This window comes from Acanthochromis polyacanthus, chromosome 7 (assembly GCF_021347895.1).
Source record: "Acanthochromis polyacanthus isolate Apoly-LR-REF ecotype Palm Island chromosome 7, KAUST_Apoly_ChrSc, whole genome shotgun sequence".
In the NCBI taxonomy this organism is placed as follows: domain Eukaryota; kingdom Metazoa; phylum Chordata; class Actinopteri; family Pomacentridae; genus Acanthochromis; species Acanthochromis polyacanthus.
This window is the reverse complement of record NC_067119.1, coordinates 27710116-27731410: the sequence shown is the minus strand read 5'-3', so window position 1 is coordinate 27731410 and position 21295 is coordinate 27710116. Positions and strand designations below refer to the sequence as shown.

The 21295-nt window shown below is 43.6% G+C and overlaps 1 protein-coding gene across 9 annotated transcripts in view; it reads right to left on the bottom strand.

Moving 5' to 3' along the window:
- pbx3b (pre-B-cell leukemia homeobox 3b) overlaps positions 1-21295 on the bottom strand; it is a 57407-nt gene that overhangs the window by 3282 nt on the left and 32830 nt on the right. For 2 of the 9 annotated variants that reach the window (XM_022201310.2, XM_022201311.2), the window contains exons 3-10: positions 9521-9762; positions 8345-8535; positions 7218-7353; positions 6368-6397; positions 2302-2467; positions 1636-1713; positions 1104-1216; positions 135-224 (exon numbers count right to left, since the gene is read on the bottom strand). In XM_022201310.2, the coding sequence (XP_022057002.1) occupies positions 135-224; positions 1104-1216; positions 1636-1713; positions 2302-2467; positions 6368-6397; positions 7218-7353; positions 8345-8535; positions 9521-9762 (1046 nt within the window). The remainder of the gene's footprint in view (positions 1-134; positions 225-1103; positions 1217-1635; positions 1714-2301; positions 2468-6367; positions 6398-7217; positions 7354-8344; positions 8536-9520; positions 9763-21295) is intronic. The other 7 variants (XM_022201314.2, XM_022201315.2, XM_022201312.2 and 4 more) reach the window with 5 other exon arrangements.

Sequence of the window (21295 nt, the reverse complement as noted above, 5' to 3'; positions counted from 1 at the left end):
AATAAACTGCACTTATTTCATTAAATAAAATTAAAATGTAACCATGCAGAATATTTTAAAGATGAAAAACAGTGGCAACAAATTTCACACTGCCTTTCTCTCAACATGTGCAACCCGTAAATAGCTCTACTTACATTTAGGCCATGTGGACTATACATTGTGTTTCCCCCCAGAGCATCATTGTATCCTGCCGTCTGACTGATAACATGGCGCAGGGTATCCACCTGAAGGGACAGACAAGGTGGACAAGCTGGTCAACCGGGTGTCTCACAGCAGTCCAACACTTAGTGTAAACATGCTAACAAAAGATACTTACTAGTGTAAGAATTTCTGAGTCAGTAAGTGCACTAACCAGAAAATATAGATTTTCTAGTGAAGAACAACAGCTCTACTAATGCTACAAGCATGCTTAAATCTATCATTTTTTCCATAGTGGCTCTGGACTGATACACAGATTAAAACAATAATAATAATAATAATTAAAAAATCCAAAATATAACTGAAAATAGCATTACACATACACTATGGTTGCTTTAAATGAGTGCTTTATTTTATTTATTTTTTACCTTACTGATTAATAGGCATAGAGTTTTTTTCAAAAGTGCATGGAGTGTGTGCTGGTTGTGTAGCTGCGTTAAACTCACAAAATGGAAGACATCAACAACAAACAATAACAAGATGAGACAGGAAGATAGCAATATAGAGTACAGAAAAAAGGGGGGAAACATAGTACCAAAAACCCAATACCAACCCAAGAGCTCAAGTCAAAGCCAAATGCATTCACAAAATGTTTTGGAATAGTAACCAGGAAATTGCTTTGCGGCATGATAGCAGTGGGGTGGGATTATATTTTGGCTGCCAAAATATTCCATCCAAAGCGAAATAGTCAGTAAACACTTCAGGTCAATCGGATGTTAGCGGAGACCTCACTTGGTAATTTGAACTGCCCTCGCATGAGCAGCGTGTTTTCATTTTGTCTTTCTCATTTTCTGTTTTTGGTTTGTTGTGCTTCAGACTGCACTGTGGATGGCTCAGTACACAGGCAAGACAAGGACAGCTCTCTGCACTGGTTGTCAGGAACTGCCCCTGATTGTTGATCCTACCTGTGACTGTACATTGGCTCCGACTTGTGCCCCTTGGTAAGAATCCCCATTCAGACTCTGCATGCTCAAGAACATGTCCCCAGAGTTTGGGAGGTTAAAAGAACCTGAAGAACCTGGAAAGGGAAGATGTAAGTAGCTGAATACATGAGAGGGCTATAAAGGGAGAGCACAGACACACACGCAAACTCACGAGTAACGCAGACACACAGTCTGCATAAACAGACCCAACTCAAGCAGACAAATACACAGAGGAAAGACTCCCATAAAGCAAGCAACTACAGGGGTGAAGGAAGGGAAAGCAAGAAAACCAAACAGAAGAGGACGATATGCGGAAGGACTGGAGGTCTTTGTACGAATGCGGTGAACACAAATGAAATGAGCATCACATGACACAAGGGGACCGGTTCTATATGTGGCTGGTTGCTTTAGCTCCCATTTGAACCACATCGCCTACTTCCAATCTAAAAGTTGGCAGGGAGGTATCACATGGTAAATGACAAGGACAATAAGAAGCTTATGAAAAGACCAGTACCAGTAAACATGTTGCTTAAAAGAGTGTTTTTGCTCTCTGCAGAATCCAGCTGAAACTCTTCATCTTTCATCTGGAATCCTGGGTGCAAGAAAAAGGGACCACTTCATAAGCTTACCACATCCCGACGCAGGTCAACCTAGTCCAAACTCAGCATGACATTACTCATTAAACTGGACTAAACATGCCCATTTAGGCTCTCTGCTTTTATACGATTCAATATGAACTGCCATTTTGATATAATATCACTTTAGATAAAATGCTCCCAGCAATTATGTTTCACAATAAAAGCTCTACCATTCAGTGGGACTACATACCATTACATTACAAATGACAGGAAGTTGACAGAAAGTCAAGGGAAAACAAATCCCATGGCATCATTGTGAATTCTCTCTCTCTCTCTCTCTCTTTCTCTTTTTTTATTTTGCCAAAAATACATGTGTTCTCGGTTCACAAGTCAGGAACGCTCTCTTTATGCATGAGTTTGCTTGGCATCAACTGTCTTATAGACAGGAGACACTGTGATCCCCAAGCTGGGAGCAGAGCCTGTCACTCTTGCCTGTGTGAATGGTGCATGAGAGAGTGTGGCAGGCAGGCAGCGGGTTAAGGGCTGAGGTAGAGGGCAGATCTCTCTCTCTCTCTTTTTTGTCTATATGCAGGAGTGCCTACCGGAGTTAGGTGTGGTAGGGGAGTTGGCCTGGCTGTTCTGCACTGCAGCGGCTGCAGCGTGTGCTGCATTTACAGCAGTCTTGGCGGCATACAGGTTGGCTTCTTCCTGAAACTTGCCGATATTTTTCTTGTACCGGATCCTTTTGTTGCCAAACCAGTTGGATACCTGTGTGGAAGAGCAGAAGGAGGAGGAGCAGAGGAGTCAGACGTCAAGCAGCCACAGCACCGTGCACTGAGCAGTGTGATTGTTTCAAGATGTCATGTTTGGGTCCATCAAGTACCCAATTCCCAGCCCCTGCAGTAATGTCCGCCGGGTACACAAGCTAATTAAGCCATAATCAGGAGCCACTTGTGTCTTCTCATGGATGGGAGCATGACATGCTCTCAGATCTGTCTCCTGACAAAACTAAAACACAAGGGGCTCCTACTGCATAGACAGGAAAGTCAGTGGATTATATATATTTCTCATATTAGCACTGTTTGTTAAGGATATGAATTTTGACATTTCCCTTAGTGAAATATAAAAATGTTCATATTTTATTCTCTAGAGATTGCTGAGAGGAACAAAATCAGTGAGTTCAGGAGACTGACACTTTATGTAAATACATTTGTACAATTACTTAAATGATTAGGAGAGCTGTAAGTTGTTTATCAAATATAAAGCAGCATGTCAAAATTAGTAAAAACACTGGAAATACTGAAACATGTTGCATAGCTTTGTTAATTGTTCATATCTGACTAAAAATTTTACATGATTCATACCATCGCATAATAAATTCTTAAAAAAATACTAAAAATAAAACATTAAAACAGCAATAAAACCATTGTGTGTGGATGTGTGTGTGTGCATACTTGGTGATTTGGAAAAGCAACTTTTGTTTACAATTATCAAAAACAAGTGTTAGAGGGTAAAGACCTGCAGACATGTGAAGCAGTAAACACATTATTGTAGCAGTCAGCGTTAACTGATGTGTTAAACAAATCTCTGTTTTACTGAAGTAAAGTGAAACTCTAAAGCCACAAGGAGGAACTGAGATCAAATTAAGGTTAGAAAGTGGGTATATTCAGATTTAGAGCAGTTGGAAATGTTAATTTTGTTGAATTGAAATGATGACATTCAACATCAGACGTTGAAAAGTTGTTTGAGGGGTGAACCTTATGTGTGAATGCTGGCTCCGCAATAACAGTGGAATAATAATGAGATGATGCTTGTTTTTAATGGTCCTATAAATTAGAGTGTCTTGTCGCTGTGCTGCAGCCCCCCTCTCAGGCCCTGCAGCCCACGGCTGGACCAGCCAAAGAGCAGCTGCCCCTAATGACGCTTTATTTAATTTCCACCCATGTGCTTAAATTTTAATATCCCCAGCAGCCCGCCAATGCTGTGGCGTAAAAACTGACTGGATTTGCAGGACATCAGATCATTTCTATCCTGCACGTCTCTGTGCTCTAAATCTTTAATATCTAGGCAATTAAAATTAATGACCATTCAGGCGAGGCCCACTGTTGGCAGGGTTTCCTTGACATCAATTGTTTGATGGGTTTACCTAGAGGTTAAACTAACAAGCAAGGTTTAATTGGAAGCAATGAAAGCCCTGGCCATCATCCTTTTTACTTAACCTGCTTATAGTGGATTGTAGAGCCAAAGACGATGCAATATTCTCGCTCTTTTAGACAGCTCACTGTATGCCCACAAACCCCTGAAAATCATAGAAAATGTTTTCTAACGCTCATCGGTCTGTTTAATTTAACAAAATGTTCACACAAACAGTGTATTAAACAGATCTACATTTATTAAAATGTCAGTCGTAGCCAGTTGTGGTGCACATGCAGGCATATTTTATCATGAAGTGTGACTTAATAGATAGAGACTATACACTAGTTTAGATTTCACCACATGATATTACTTTCACTATTACAGGAATGATGCAAGCAAATGCCGCAGTCAAATATGACTGATTGTTTCATGAAATATCGACAGCTGAAACATCAACTTCTACAAACTTTTTCTCGTCTCTGTAGAGCATGACCGTACTCTACAACTAAGTGATGTTAGAAGCCTGGACAGACTCAGCAGCGTTGGCATCAAATATTCTTGTACACCCACATTTCTCTCCTGTCCACTGGACTCTGGCCTTAGTCATTCTTGGGTTCAGCTAAATATTGAACAAACGCACGGCACTGTAAGGTGTAGAGCACAACCCAATCTACAGAACTAATTCCCTTTTATCTCGTAGCAGGTCATGCATTCAATTGACTCCTATGTTTGGTGAGAAACAGGTTGTGAGACTGAATTACCTGACATCAGCTGCCACAAAGGCAGAGATTGTTTAATGACCATGCAGACTGCTTGCAAGGACGTGCCATTGCCTTCTATGCTGCCCACTAGAGAGCCTGTGGAGCTGTGGTTAATAATTCAAACTGTTTCACCCTATTTCAGGTCAATACTATTCTCTAGTCAGTGCATGGCAACGCACAGACCCTCCATGATCATATCTGAGCTTATACTGCCCCATGGTAAGCCTTAAATCGAAACACAAAGCTGTCACTAGGCTGCATTAATAATAAATAGTTTGAATATTGAAAAGTGTCACTCAGAAGAAAAATGGCTCCACATTTAGGCAAAGTAAATTTATCTTTGCACTTGAATCGGGTTTAAACGTTGAACGCAGTGTCCCAGTCACACAGATTACATCAAATGTGGCCTCTGAAGCATCGGGAAATCCTGATACAAACCACAACCATCCAATGCCATACCGTCATTGCAATGCACATGCAGAGTCGCAGAGGAAATAAGGTGCTGCATTTAGAGACCCACTTAGGTAATATTAACAGTGTCAATACATCATTGCACTTCGGCTATTTGCTATAAAGAAACAGGACTTGGCAATCAAATGAAAAATACGAAACAGAAAAAAAAGCATATTTCTGAAGAATTTTATTAGTTTCAGGTTGTTGCCGCCACATTTTAAGGGCATTTGAAAAAAACGTAATGAAACGCTGCATCTGAACTGCAGGAATTTGCGTTTGTTCTCGGGGGAAGATGACTGTGCATCACATACATTTTAAATGATCCCTGCGAAAATGACGCAGGGTATTTCATCAGCGATGATGTATCGAGCAAAGCTGCAGAGCGATATTGGCATACCATTCACAACGGATGGTGTTTACTTAATGAACTACTTGTGCAATCAACAAAGCACCGCAAAAAGAGTTTGGGGGTGTTTGAAAAATTACTTAGCCGAGCCCTCAGTGTGACCACAGCGATCCATTTGCGATTCTGAAAGGTTGGCCCACGATGAGGGATAACATACTTACGGTGCATGCGGCATTATGTCAAGCCTCTGACTTTGTTACTCACTTAAAATGAGCCAAAGCACTAAGAATAAGTCAATAAGAATGTCTGCCATGGCCTGCGCTTATCGAGGAGCACGCCACTAATGGGGCCTGAGATGAGTTCAAGTGAATTTTTAAAAGCCCTCTAATTTCTGCATAGACTGATTTGTTCTCATGGGAGCTGCTACGGTGGCCTGTTTTGGGAGGCACTCACTCAACAAACAGAGTGGAGCTCCATTTGTGGAGGCCGCTGGTCATTCCTCTGACCGCCGTAAAGCACAGAGTGATCACGAGGTGGGAGGGAGGTAACTGAGCGCAATTTGAAGATTGAAAAAATAAAACCACACAATTAGTCAACGCTCTACAACAAAAACCAAAAAAAAAAGATAATGTGGCAAACAAGAGCCGAAAAAGTAAAATTACATGTGACACATTTGTAGACACATAATATGGTGATAACATGGGTGTAAGTGTAAAAATATGAATCAATCAAAAGTAGGCTGTGGGCTTGTGTGACTTAAAGGTGGGATGTAAATGCTGGAACATCTTATCCACTCTTTTTTTTTTTTAGCGTAAATTCAAACTTTAAATACTGTATTTATAGCATTAGCATTGATCCAGTAGTGTGAGGGAAGGAGGTTCTGTGCAGTGGAAAACTGTGAGGCTATTACATACATAAACAAAGGAGGTACAAAAAAATGAAAACAGTGGATCAGGAGAAGTTATGACATACCTGTGATACTGTGATGGTGCTTCCCACCCCCTGAAGGCAAAAAAGAATGGGCTTTTACAGTATCTGACTCTTCATGACTACACTCAATATACCCCTCATCACCCCCTCCCCACACAGACAAAACACTGCAGATTATTGTATAGATTCATGTTTCTCTGATATTGTGTCTCATGAGGACAACCATAGAACAATAGAGTATCAAAAAAAGCCTAGATAGTAGTCACAATCACAGCAGAAAAAGAGAGCACAGGATAATAATACTTTGGATGTGGGGGTTAGGTGTGAGAGATATTGCCTTCAGGTTTGCCCAACGAAGAGGCTATGATATATATAAAGTGGGCAAGTCGCATCTTTAAGTGTAAAAGATAACTGTGAATTAGCAGACTCCTGCAAGGTCACTTGAAGAGCAAACTTACAAATAAATGCCCTGTATCTTCCGGTGTTTTGGAGCACCACACTTTAACTGCTTTTTCTTAAAGTAATGGATGATGCCATTTTTTTTTCTTCCCAGCTTATGACCTGAGCGACTGACCAGGCAACAGAGAGAGCACACATGGTGGATGGGAATGAGAGGGAAAAATGGCAGGGGACCCAGCGTTGGGGGGGTTGGCTAAGGAAGGACAGCATAGTGCTTTGATTGAGGCTAAGATGATATAGGTCTCCCTTCCCTGTGGCCCTGCTCTGACTGACTGGGACCAGCCTTGACTGAAGCATCATTAGGCAGTCACAATGTCAAGGTTAGCAAAGGACATTGTGTCTTGGTGGTGTGACCTACGGTAACTATCCCTCTAGGCTTTAGCCTTTCCCACCTTGATTACCCACCAGCTACTGTTAGATGAGCGCTACCCACCTGGGAAACCGTGATGCTGCACTTCTTGGCCAGCTCCTCTTTAGCCTCCTCGCTGGGATACGGGTTGCTGAGGTGCGAGTAGAAATATTCGTTCAAAATTTCTGTCGCCTGCTTGCTGAAGTTTCTCCTTTTCCGCCTGAGTGGGGAGAAAAACGAGAGAAAGGCCGAGCAAGCCTATTAGTGAGACCAGCATTAACTCATCCATTTGGGTTGCACAAATTGCACAATCAATCTCACACATAAATGGTGAAAATAATGAGGAATGGGCTCTAAGGGCCCTCAGGAGCAGAATATCGTGTCCTGCTCCGAGAGTCTCGTCAACACACACAAAAGAAAAGACTCTGACCAATAAACTGACAAGCACACGCGCACAAACAAACACACAGAGTCACAAAACACATACAATGTTTAATTTGGTCTGTTGGTCTCCAATCTCCAGTCCAAGCGTGTAATGTGTAGAGTTTAGTGCAGCGGATGGGTGGGCTTCGTGATGGAGCGCAAAGCCCAGTCGGAGTGCATCTCGGTACATTATAGAAATCATGGCATGCACAGTTGAGCATTGTTCCTGAAGTGCCACAGCCCCAGGGATCTCCAGCAGAAACAAGCAAACTCTAACGAGATCTGGGTCCCCTTCCCTCCCAAGGGCACTACTTATCATGTTGTTGAGCATTTGCTTATTTTGCCTTGTTTGCTGTGCTTCACACAGGCAGTGGGCAGCAAATGTGCTTCCACTTGGTTTGTTTGGCCCCAAACTTGTGCCGCTCTCCGCCGAGCTCCACACCGCGCCACACTGTTAGCGATTAGAGTAATCCACAACACCTGCTGATGACCTCCCCTCCATCCATTACACACGACTCGGCCCTCATTTCATTTGGTCTTAACTGCTCTCAGGTGTGAGGGCATGATTGTCTTGAAAATGGATAAGGCATGGAACACGGACACGATTAAAATTATGCATCTTTGCAGTATTCATACTGTGTGCTGTGCCAGAAAAGTGGAAGAAACTTCAGGTCTAAAAATGACCTCGCCCACTGGATTTGCTTATATGGGTCATAGAGAAGCAACAAAAGCTTCTAGACACTTAAACACGCACACACATATAGATTCTAAACACACGATTCACTGACCTGGCATCAAGGAATCTGGAGCGCAGGATCATGACAGCCTCACAGGTGCTCTGCTTCAGTTGCATCTGGATGGAGCTGAACTTACGGTGGATGATTCCCACCATGCGTTCAATCTCTTTAGGAGAGATGGGCCGCGTGCGAGACTGTTCCCTCAGAAGGTTCATCACATGGGTAGTAAATTCGTTGCATGCCTGCCAAGGAACAGAATGACAAAAACAGCCAAGATGAGTTCCGTACATCAAGTTTTATAAAACTTCTACTGGCTCCTTGACTGATACGCCAAAGTTGTCTATATTATTCACATATTAATTGAGCTAATTACATGCGAGCTCTTAGTGTGGTGAAAGCTCCAACAAAGTGCACCGTCTGCATATGACTTTGATGACATAATAGGTGAAGTCATCTTGGAGTAAATGCAGATTTGCAATTTGGCTGGGCCTCAATGCAGAGTGAATTTAAACAGCTTTTCGTTAAACCAGTAGTTCATACATGATTAATTAGAATAACTCATTTACGTAGTGCACACTTTAGCTCATTACTCTGAGTAAAATTCGTTAAGTATTTACATTTAGATAATTAAAACCTGGAAACACCCTTAAGAAAGATGCATTTACTCCAGGCGAAGTGTTGTGTGCCCCCGCATACCCACCTCCTCTCTCAGAGAGCACGGAGTAAATTAGTCTAATTTACCTCACCGGCTTGCTGAGGCATCACTGTTACACCTTCTATTTTCGCCCATAATGCCTCTGTGTTTAATGGCAGGCTCAAAGTGCTAGGTGAAGGAGCTGATCATACTTTCATTTAACACAGATGAATAGGGCACTCCTTTGGATCTCTATAATCAACTAGAACTCAGTGAAAAACGCTGCAGTTTTTTTCTTTCAAGCTAATAATACATTCTCACACATCTTACATATTCTCTGCAATTTTCTTCATAATGTAAGAAGTAAGCTGAGTGTTGAGAAGCTGTGTGAACTATTATGTACAATTAAATAGGTCCATTTTATAGTGTGTTGAGATTTATAGCAGCCGGTAGTCACATGGTTATTTAAACCTTTTAGTAGTAAAAGAGAAAAATGTTTTAGCTATTCTTCTTTTCCTGGAGGTGTGCTACTTCAAGCAGAAACTCCATCTTGAAGCAGTTCTCGGGAAGATCTGGGATTGCGAAGGGCTCACCTGTTCGTATTTCTCCAGCTCTGTGTGGTAGATCTGTCTGATCTGGGTGAGTTTGGCTCTGTAGTCGGAATGTTCTATGGAGTTGTCGGCCGCCCCGCCCGAGGCCGCGGCAGCAGCTGCGGCGGCGGCGGATCCACCACCTTTCTCTGGTCCTGCCACTCCCTCTGCCAGCAGCATGTTGTCTAAGCGCATGAGCTGGGGGTCTGGAGGGTCCTCCTCCTGGGCACCACGGATGCTGAGACCTGCAGCAAACACAGAAACAGGGACACAGTTGTCAAGACTGAAAAAATATCACACTATTAATAAAGAAACACCCAGACTGAATGGGTAAATGCAATTAAATGCATGATGTCTGCATTGTCTGCCATACTGTGATGCTTCCCTTGCAGGTATGAACCGAGTGCCTCCTGTGTATGTGCTGCGTTCCTGTCGCTCATGTCTATGCCTGTTCTCTTTTATTTACACACTGCGCTGCACACTGTGTGTACGGGAAGGCTGACATGACAGCAACATCCATAAACTGACAAATGCTCAATGGTGAAGTGGCACTTCTACTCTGTGAAAGGATGCTAAACAGAAAACTATACCTCTAGTAAGTGTCTCTGTCTTTGACACAGTGAATGCTGGGAAACTCCAGAAAGTAACTACCGCTTGCCTCATTTCTATCGGCTTATAAGTTTTCAATAGTGTACTATTTTACAGTTCTGATTTAGCAGTATTTTTAGAAAGTCATAAAAATGTGCGAGGGGAAATAAAAATCTACATATGGCAGAATGAGTGCAGAGTCAATTCTATGCAAAGCGCTCATTCATGAATTCTGTGTTTTGTTCTCCGATCCTGCTGTTTATTTCCTCTGGTTTTCTGTCTCGCCAGCCTGTCAGCAAGTCGTAATCACACAGCAGATAGCGTACATGCACACCTGGATGCACTGGCAATGCAACCACAATGGCAGGCTTTTTCAGAGAGTAAACAAACAAAAAAACACTGCGGGTCAGAATTACAATGAAAAAAAAAACACGCTCAAGCAATTCACTCTAGTAAGTGGATAAAAATGTGGCTCAATGGGCAGTAAATACCGAGTGGCTACTCGAACGTTATGATTACCAGAGTTGTTTCAATTCAATAATCCCTCCCGCAATTCAGGGATTTTCAACAGCTCATTACAGCTTCATTAAGATATGGCCAGCCTCTGGATTCTAAATAAGAAGATTAGTGGCTCTATTGTGGCAGCCAGTAGGCATGCAATCAGAGAAGCCCTTTTACCATGCTTTGACCGACTGACCCTGCGCACCATCCACCGGAGTAAATACTAGAAGGAAAACACTCCTTTTCCTCTTTATATCTTTCTTACAAACACAATCCTGGTTTTTTAAAAAAAAGGAAACATATTGTGGCCACTTCTCTGATGTTTTCATCTCTGTTGGTGTTTTGTTCGACTGCAGTGCCACTGAAAAACAAATTTGCCTCTATTTATGGATCGGCTGGCTTTGAGTCTTTTAGGTGTAATGGTGTGAGAGGAGTGGATGAATGTGGCTATTTGTGTTGGAGACATTGAGATGCTGGACAAGGCTCCATCAAGCTTGCAGAGCCAAGCCATCCATGTGGACAATATGCCGCTGCTCCACTAACCCTCATCCACATCACACTGCATTTGCACAACTCCACCCAAAGCTATCGTTCTGGACAGACTCGACTGTTTCTATTCCAGTTTGTGCAGCACGAAACAAAATGGCACATGATTCAAATGCTGACTGACCAGATGCCCGGCTACATATCTCAACATGCTCTAATAGCTGGTGGTTTGTCTGCCACAACGGTTCATATTTTCCTAATTCAGTATTTACTCCCACTCTCTGATTCAACACAAGCGCAGCGGGCTGCACTTTCCTTTGTGCTGCGGGTGGTGGTAAGTAGGTAGGCACGTTTTTCATGTCAGGTATATTAAATATAACTCTGGGACGCAGCGTACATTTCCACACCAAACCCAGTTGTCACTTTCACTCCACTCACTCTATATCCAGGGGAAATGCAGCTGAGGGAATTTACAGGGCTTTTCAGCTAAATGGGCATAAATCACTGGTTTCATTCAAACTAAATAATCACAGGCCATAAAGAGCTACTTGTCTCTTACCATATATTACCACAAAGTTCCTGTGTGCAATAGTGTGGCCATTCACAGCAAAGGAAAACAGAGCGAGACATTAGAAAGTGACATGTAATCCTGTTAGTCCACTGACATGTGGAGTGGCCGTGACATTTTTATCATACGTGTCCATTTCTATTTGGGAAATCAGCAGGATAAAAATGATTACTGTGCTGCTCTGAGAAGCAGACGGCCCTGCAGGAGTCCACCAGGGTGTATTTGTGCCACAGCAGCTCTGGCTGGTCATTCATAACGCACGTTGGGAGGGATGGCGCGTCCGTCTCAAGCCCATAAATACTAAAAATTAAAAAAAATAAGAAACCATATCTCTGTCACGCTGTCTCTTTCGGTGCACCTTTGTTGGAGGAGCTAAAGATTGCGGATTCGCCGCCTAAGCTCGGCATCATCACACAACTTCCACAATATAAGCTCGGGCGAGATAGTATCTTTAATTTGCTGTGTGGTTGACAAATCTGTATAGTAACTTGCAATTCCACAGTCACATTCTAGCACTGCAATGCTGCTTTTCCTGCTCAAATCTTTATCCTGTTTTTGTCTGACGATATGGGTATTAAAACAAGTTTGGGCACCCGAGTTTAGCTTTAATCCACCTCCACAGTCAAAGTGGGATTAATCTCAGTGCAAAGGGAAAGTGCAGGAGTCGTGTCACCTTGGTAAAGCCTGCAAGCAACAGGAACTTAAGAATGAAAAATCTATACGAGCTCCAGCTATTTCACAGAGGCCTGATGAGGATGCCGGCTCACTTAATTACCAGAACGCATTTAATGATGTAAAAGGAAGAAAAAAAATCCAAAATTGTAATAATAATAATGTCACATGTCCTTAATCGGCCTCATTTGTCATTCAACAATACAGGTGGGGTAGGTGGGGAAAAAGCGCTTGCATATATGATTGTTCCTCATTTCTCTTCTGTGGCCGAGACAAAAGGAGACAGTGTGATTAATCCATCGCTATCAGTCAGGGGTGGTTCTTCTTTTCACTTTTTACAGGTTTCACCGTCGTTATCTGATCCGAGGAAGTAACAAATTTGACAGATAGAGACAATGCAGCCCTTTTCTCTCATATACTCTCCCCTGTTCTCTGTTTATAATCATTTCCGGTTCGGGGCTGTTGTCTCGTACATCATTCCCTGCTTGAAGCCCTGACAGTGATCTGAGCACTGCCTCGGGCCGCTCTCCTTTCCTCCCACCTCTTTTTCCCCTTGTGCCCTCTTTTATTCTGTGGGCTTAGCTGACCTTTGGCCCGCTGCTTGTTTACTCTCATCACTGAAGTGCGAGCAGGAGAGCCATAAAGGCAGAGCCCTGCTGGGTTAATGTGGCCTGCTGAAGAGAGAAGGGGTGGCTCTGGGCTTCACCTCATTCTGCTGCACTCACTGCACTGTCAGGCGGCAGACGATGCACTGAAAGAGCAGCGCTTCTTGCAGATAAAGCCAGGCGTTTTCTCTTTTTTGGTAACATTTTTCTTTTGATATCTCAATGCTTTTGTTTTTATTTTTTTGAGATAGTAAAGGATTCTGTGCGGCGGCCTTTCGACTCTGTTACTTCCACCGCTGTTTCCAAAACATCCTGTTCATTACAAGTATCCCTGACCTCCTGCGGCTCCTCTCCCACCCAGTGCCTCCAGTGAACGGCTCCGGCCACCTATCGACACTCTGTTCATCTAATTGCATTGATCTGCAAAGGTCTCCCAAAGCTAACTAATCGAAACAGAATTTATTTTCTGTCAATATTTGCAAAGGTCATCTCTCTTAAAGCTGTGGAGCAGACAGTGTGAGGAGAGCAGCGTCTGGGAGGAGGAGGAGGAGGAGGAGGACCATGGCATCTAGCCTGTTACTGAGGCTTGTCCAAGGTGAGTTTTAACTCGAGCTTGGCACTCAGGATCCAGGGCTTCTAATCCACCGTGTTATTAAAACCCGCTGCCAAAGCAAAACACTAGAGACTACAGAGGGCTTAGAGTATCCATTTCACAAAGAGGCCAGTGTCACTACAGCCGCGTTCCACGTCTCCTTTGACTTCATATCATCTCCTTTGTCGTGGCGCCTGGATCAGTAACCTTCAGCTCCAGAAGCAGGGAGCTGGATCAAATTACCATTGAAAATCTTTTGTTCTGACAAATGAAACATAAGGATCCTCTTTCATCGATGTTCTTAAAGGCTTTTTTTTTAAGGCTGGCCTACATCCACATGGCACAAAGAAACTGAGAGAATGCCCGCGGGCTCTCTCTAGCATGTACAGTAATTAACATGCCATTAACACATTAATACACATTAACTATTCCCAATGTTAATGGCAGAGTAATTACCATACCTGATACCACACTGTGGGGAAGCCAAAGCACATTTGCCACTTTGTGTTTCACTTTCTTTGTTGAGTGAGCTGAAAAGAATAATTGAAGAAGATGGCTCAGTCTGCTTGCCTCCACACAGAAAATATCTGCATGTGTCTGGAACCACGTCTCTGACCCAAATTTTAAAAAGTACAAATTCTGTAGCTTCTCTGATTTTTACCAAAAAAAAAAACAACACACACCCGAAAGGAAGTGCGCTCTCATAGTAAACCGCTAAGGATTGGTTTTAGAGGTGAGGCTGAAATACTGGAGGGGACAAAGAAGCCTGGTGATTAAATGCCGGGTAAAAGAAGGCAGGGAACGGGCCCTAAACTGGGGAATCCCTGTCTGCAATGATGATGTATTTCCTCCCAGTGCGGTGAGTGATAAGCTAATCAGCCGCGCTGACAGTGAAGTGTTACAGCCCCCCAGTGCTGGGTCAAGACTTCTCCCATCATACACCACCAGCACACACTAAACAGACAGCGCATGGAGGTGGTGGTGGTGGTGGTGGTGGGGAGTGACAAAAAGTGGCTCTGGTCAGAAAAGAAGATCTCTGTCAGTTCAGGTAGCCTTTGTCCCTCGATGATGATGATGAGGGACTCTTTCACCCCCCCTTCCCCTCCCCACCCTTTAAAGAGGAGGATGTGACAGCGGTGGGGGGTGGGGTGGGGGGTGGAGGAGGTGAGGGGACTTGCCACTCTCGACCCACGACTCCAAAGACGTGCGGGGGAGCGGGGGTGGGCACGGGGGTGGGAAAAGACAACCCAAACAAACATCTTGAAGACATTTTGCCAGGCACACCAAAATTAATCACTGTCCCACGGTGGCACTGACATTTGTGGGAAGTGACACACAACATGACAGACTAGAGGGAGAGGATGAAAGGAGGCTGAGGGAGGGTGGGAGGGCTGGGTAAACAAGGGCCACTGTCACTCGCTGTGATCATGAGTGCATGTGTGTGTGTGTGATGTGTGTGATGTGTGCGTTCGTGTGTTTGTACGTGGAAGTGTGAGTGCCCACTTTGTTTCCTGCCCTCTAAGACTCGAAGTGGGCAAACGGCCAAGTGGTGTAGTGATGGCTGACCAGGCCTGGCGGTGGCGGCCGCACGCAGCGGTTGGGGAGACTGGCCAAATGAGTGGACAGGACCTCCGCTACAGATCAGCACACTGACTGACCCTACAGGACACATACAGCATGGGGCTTCAACATGGGGCTCACATGGTTCACATGGTCTGCTAGTCACAGAATGAGCCACAAACACAGAGAAACTCCCGTTATCCAGGCAGACATCCCAAACTTACAGCGAACATAAAGAGAAATATTCTTAATATATTAGTCTAAACATATTTGAAACCCTGCTCCTGACTAGCACTCGGAGTTTAGATCAGTTTGGAACCGTTATTGCACCTCGTGTTTCAATATTTCATTTGATCCCCTCTATATTGTGTTAGCATGTTTTGCTTATTTCTTTTCTTCAGTTTCATTTTATATTTCATGTATTGATGGTCTTTAGCTGCTAGCCTCAATTTGCTGCAAAGGTAGGCTGATTTGTTATTCAGACCCCAAGCAAATAATGCAAATGTGGCACTGAAAGCCACTTATGAAATACCCAAAGGCAACTAATCACTCCTCCTCTCGTTCCAGCCTTTCTGCAGCCTCCTAATTAGAAGATGGAGATTGCATGAAACCAGGTCACACAGCAGGTCTTGTACACACCGATAACCAGGCAAATACGCAGGCAAAACTTCATCCAGACACCAAGCCAAGCATGCATTATTTTAAAGGCTAGAGGTGAAAAAAATAATGCTATTCAGGTTATTAATCCCATATATTTCACTGTATGCTTCCAAAGAAAGGATTTAGGCTTGAAGCACTTTGTGTGTGTGTTCTGTATTTGTGTGCTTCTCGGTGTGTGTGTGTGTGTGTGTGTGTGTGTCTGTGCATACGTTCATGTCTGCATGCGTGCGTGTGAAGGCTACATGCTCACATAAACAAAGAAACGGCATTGGTAGCATACAGCCAACCATGATCCACTGCCAGAGAGATTATTCTTTGCAGTGCCTTTCCTGCAAGAGAGTTGACAGTCCATCATTTAGATTTTGCAGTGTATCCACGAAAAGGCTGCACTGCCTGAAGCAGAAGGAGCTGCTCTTTCCTTCAGTGTCTTTTATAGAAGAGAATTCAGCTCCAAATTGTAAAGCCAGAATCCGTTGCTCGATGTGGTAGCGTGTAAGGACTCTGCTATGAGGCAACTGAGGTTACGCCACCGGAATAAGACCGCGCTTGACGTGCCGATTCTCACACGCCGTCTCTTGGTGAGGACTGATAAAGCTCACAAAAACACATCCACCTCCAGTATTTTAGGCTGAATGTACATGAACATGAGCGCTGTTTCTGGAAGCATCCCGAGTCTGAGCCACGTTGCAGGTTACTGCTAGGTCTGCAGAGTGCAGTGCGAGGAGTAGCTGGGCAGATCAGGTCCGGGCCAAACAACAGCTTGTGACAGAAGCAGGCCAAAGAGGATGTTGAGACATGCAGAGACTTAACAGGCAGCCGGCCTGCCATCCACTCTTTTTCAGCTCTCCTTATACTCAACACATCACTTCGGATTCATCGCAAGTGTCTCTCAAAGAACACGGCAAGAACAGAGTTTCACATTTCCATAAGAAAGGAGCAAAATAACTGTGGCATGTTCCTGGCAAATGAGTGAATGATTGCTGGGAGAATATCATCTCCCTCATTTCATTTGACCAGCTCAATAGTCTTATTGTACACCTACAGATGATCTTTCACTTCTTCTTCTTTTTCTTTTTTTTTGTGCGATACCCTGAGAACAAGGTAGCAAAAAAAGGTTATTTGGTGCTAATTATTCCCAGCATGTACTTTACACACCATTTAATGAGTCAGACTGGAGGTGTGGCCATTGGCTGTGACTTGCTCGCCCAGTTATCCAAGATGAACCGTTCAATCTCCCTCACGTCACCCCTGTCATGTGCACCAGGTCCCCCTCCGCATCCAATTCCCTGCTTGGGCTTCACTGGAGCAGAGACAAGGCGCCACTGAAGCAACACAACAGCTCCCGTAGCGTCTCCACACATTGACGAGGGAGGGGTAGAGCTGGGAGCTCGCTCTCATAATTACAATAATTAACAGTTGCAGATTTAATTGGAAGGGAAGGCATTAACAGGAGGAACATTGTGGTGGCGCGTGCAGAGGGAACCTTTGCTGCGAGTAGCTTTTGTCTTCTCCGTACCTAATGGTGCCTTGGCTGCGGTTGGCGAGTGCTGACACAACACAACACAACACAACCGAGCTGAGGGTTCAGACGGTGGGGCTTGTCAGGACTCAGACTGGAGGCAGATAATTAGGTGCCAGGTTAATGAGAGCACAGGCTCTTGATGGCATTTGGTTACTGTATGTGGGCAATTAATGACTTTGTTTTTGTGTTTTTATTGCCCACTTGAGTGGAAAACATAATACATTATTCACCTCAGGCCTGTGTGTGCTGTTTGATGGAGTAGCGGTGACTCTGGCTAAAGAATCTGTTCCAGTCACTGTGGTGAATGGTTCATTCAAAACAATACATACTATGTGGAGTTGCAAAAATGTAATCTCAGTTCACTCATGGCTACTGCGCTGTATGACCTTTTCAGAGTGTATTGCCTCATGTCATCAGCAATGATGGTAAAAAACTCCAAAGATGTCAAGCAAACGTTGACGTTGCAGGTCAGGCGCAGGACAATGTAGCCACAAAACACGGCAGAACAAAGAAACCGAACCCCGTGGCCATACGTGTTCAGTTAATTCAGCGTATCGCATTTCGTAATGTATTTACGAAATTCCATACCCCCTAGAAAAGCCCTGCTTTCATTCTAGAGGATTTATTGGCAATGAATCCACTGAGAGGTCTTTAGACATTCTCTTCTTTTAGCCCAAGCGCTCGACGCCTCCTATTTTGGAGTTAGTTGTTCTCCAGCCTGTGGTGGCCAATTAGAGCGCTATAAGATAAATGGGCACCCACAACTTTGATGTCCATCTTTTTAATAAGCTTTGGTTAAGATGACATCTGTGTGAAAGAGTTCAATATCTTCACAGTGGGAGAGAAAAGAGGTTTATTCTAAAATGAAATATCATGTAAATACTGCTGGAGGTTTAGGCTGGGTGGGGGGATCATAGTGTCGGCTGTGACTGGTGTTGGCATTCATTATCTTCCGCTACAGTCGTGCAGATTAGTCAGCGAAAGATGATTTTTAGAGCCTTGTGAAATCTGTGCTTTTATACTACTGAATCAGCCTCAGCAAATACTGTTTTTAAATGCAGCATTTAAGCATAGTCGGAAAAAAGCTGTTTTTTACGCATTTGAAACAGAAAAATGTAAATAATTAGCCTAGATACAAATGCCGAAGAATGAAATACAGCAGTAATAGGGGGGAAGTACAGTGTAACAATCGCCAAAATGGTGTGGTAATAAAATGGTGCATGAGTCTGTATGAATGTAAGAGAGAAGGAGAGGTGGAAAAAGAGCATATATCTAACGTAGCCTGCGGACGTGCTCCTTTATATGTGTGTGTAACTCAGTCAGGAATAATGTAAATGTCTGGAGAGTCTTAAGACTGAGCAGGCCCGTATAAAAGCACCCTGTTTCAGGCTAGTAAAACAAGTCAATAAATACAGCGGAGAAGCCGGTGCTGTCTGCTGCACTCTCCTGAATGAAAACAGAGGTGAACTGCTTATTTTCAGTCTGGCACCAGAGGTTGACAGCGGCATTATGTGCGCTCATACATTCTGACTATCACTCGTCACAAGCTATATCTGTCAACATTACACTGAAGTGCATTTTAGATGTAAAACAAGCGTTCGCCGGGAGGACTATTTATGACTTGATGCGGCCAGCTGCTAAATGAACTAAACGTCTCCTACACCAGCGGCTGACCACGGTTATGATGTTTTCCCAAAGACTTTTCTTTCTCTACCAATCCACCGGTTTGTCTTTTGTGTTGATTCTCACAGACAGAGCAAACACAGAAGTATTACACGCTGAGCCTCCGCAGGTTGGCACTTACTGTGGGAGGAGGCTGAGCCAAATGGGAAGCCAATGACACAGACTCGCACAAAATGGAAACACCATTAGGTAGGCAAACACTTCACTGCGATAACTGCTACCTGATTACAGGAGGAAAGCGCAGCCATGGTTCTCCTTTTTATTTTTTTTCATACTGTGTCAACACTTTGGGAAAGCAAATATTTCAGTGACTACCCTCCCTGCGCTTTAATCCATATGGAGCATTCTGTTTGTCACCACAGATGTTACACTCCCAGGATGGGTTTTTCAGAATAGGAAGAACTGCTCTCTACAAGCAGCGCTCACCTGCTCCGCGCTACACAATGAATACACAGAGGTCACACACCATATCACACCAGGGCCAGCGTCAATCCTTTATTAAATTACCTAGCTATCTTATTTTCTGTCACCACGCTGATATGAGGGTTATCTTTTTCATTTATGTAGCGGATTTTCAGGGGATTATGCATTAAAGATTAAGGGTGTGTATACCTAACACCTCAGCACAACAAAATGCAATACCTCAGACAGTGCATGGCTGATGTGTGTAAGGAGGTGGTGCTATAAAACAAATCTTCGGCAGCCAGAACCGGACAGGGTTTATTCTCCTCAGACAATACAAGCTGTGACTATACAGAATGTTTCGACCCTAAAATACTGTGGTAAGCAATACAAATCCCTTGGACAAAATGAAATGTATTAAACATGTGGATTTCATAAATCTCCCTTTCCTCGGTCTGGGTCAGAGGTATATTCACTGTAGAGCTCAGCAGGCATTTTTTCCCCCTGCATTGTTACTCGGAGTCGCAAGTGCTCCGAGTGCTTTCAAAATGAATGTCAGCAAAAGCTGCACGTGTACGGCAAACAGCAGATCCTCACAGTAAAATGGTTCAAATCACTTACCCCTGCTACTTTATAAGAGTATTACAGTGGTGTAGGGATTTAAAGGTCTGCTACAGAAATATTACAGCCGGAATAGTGAAGCAGGAGCTACATTATGGATGTAAAATGCTCCAAAGATGAACAGTTCTGGATAGTTCTCTGGGTTGGCTCCACACAGCACAGATAGCGGAGAGAGGGGGGGGGGAAAGCCATTCAGATTCAGGCACAACACTGTTAAACACCCAACTGGGATCCCTTTAACCTTGAGTAGCATACCAAAGGTAGAAGCAGCCTGGGGCTATGGGGGGACTGGCTACCACAGCTCCCAGTGCCATGCTGTTCCACAGTGGGGGCCCAACATGGCCAGATTGCCAGAGAGGCCAGCAGAGGTGGTGCTACAGAGTGAGCCGGAGCCGATCATTCATCTGCTGCCGCGTCCATTATCTATTTGTTTTGTTTTCCAAACGGTTCTGTTCTGGTAACCTCGCCGAGGAGAAATAGCACCCGTGTTCACCTTGTGGGTGTGGGAGCATCTGTTGGTGGCTTGTTCATGAGACATTCCTGCTAATTATTTAGTGAGCTTGATGGATAATATGTGATCATTAAAGATCAGAAGAGCTAAGAAAAGGGACTAATTATCATTGCTCTGTGGAAATAAATGAAGGACTTTGGAACAGCAAGTAGCAGGGATGCACAATTAAATACTCTTCTTTTGTACACTCTCGTTTTTGGATTTGCCTCAAACTAGAAGCTAGTAAACAAAGTATGAATGATGTATGAATGTTATACATAGTTGTGCGTTGTGTGGGGGGCCAGGGAGGAAAGATGAATAAAGATGGGAGATAAATTAGTGTGTGAAAAGGATATTCTTTCCCTGAAGCTCACGTTACAGCTGAAGCAAAACAAATAATGAAGCCTACAACCTATGAGTCACTTCAGTTCCATTGTATAATTCAATCATTTTTGTGACAGCTGACGATTACTTCTTCATCACATAAAGACAGATTAAAAAGTTGTCAAATTAAATATTAAAGAGGGACTGCAGGCAGCCGTGAATTTTTAAAGGAATAACACAGATTGGAGATGAAATGAGGCACCTATATGCATATTTTATGCCATAAGGAACGAATGCATATATTTTCCTCTAGGCCACCTACTTTGTAATAAAGAATAGTGAGAGTATAGATGTGGTAATGCAGCACAGTGGAAATGATATGAAAGAGAAATTGGTTTTACATAATGATGTCAAAAGGAATATGGCTCTGCATGGTCATGCGGAATAAAGATAAGATTCTCTTTCTCCGTGAGTGAATATTTTGCTAATGGTTTCTTCATTTCC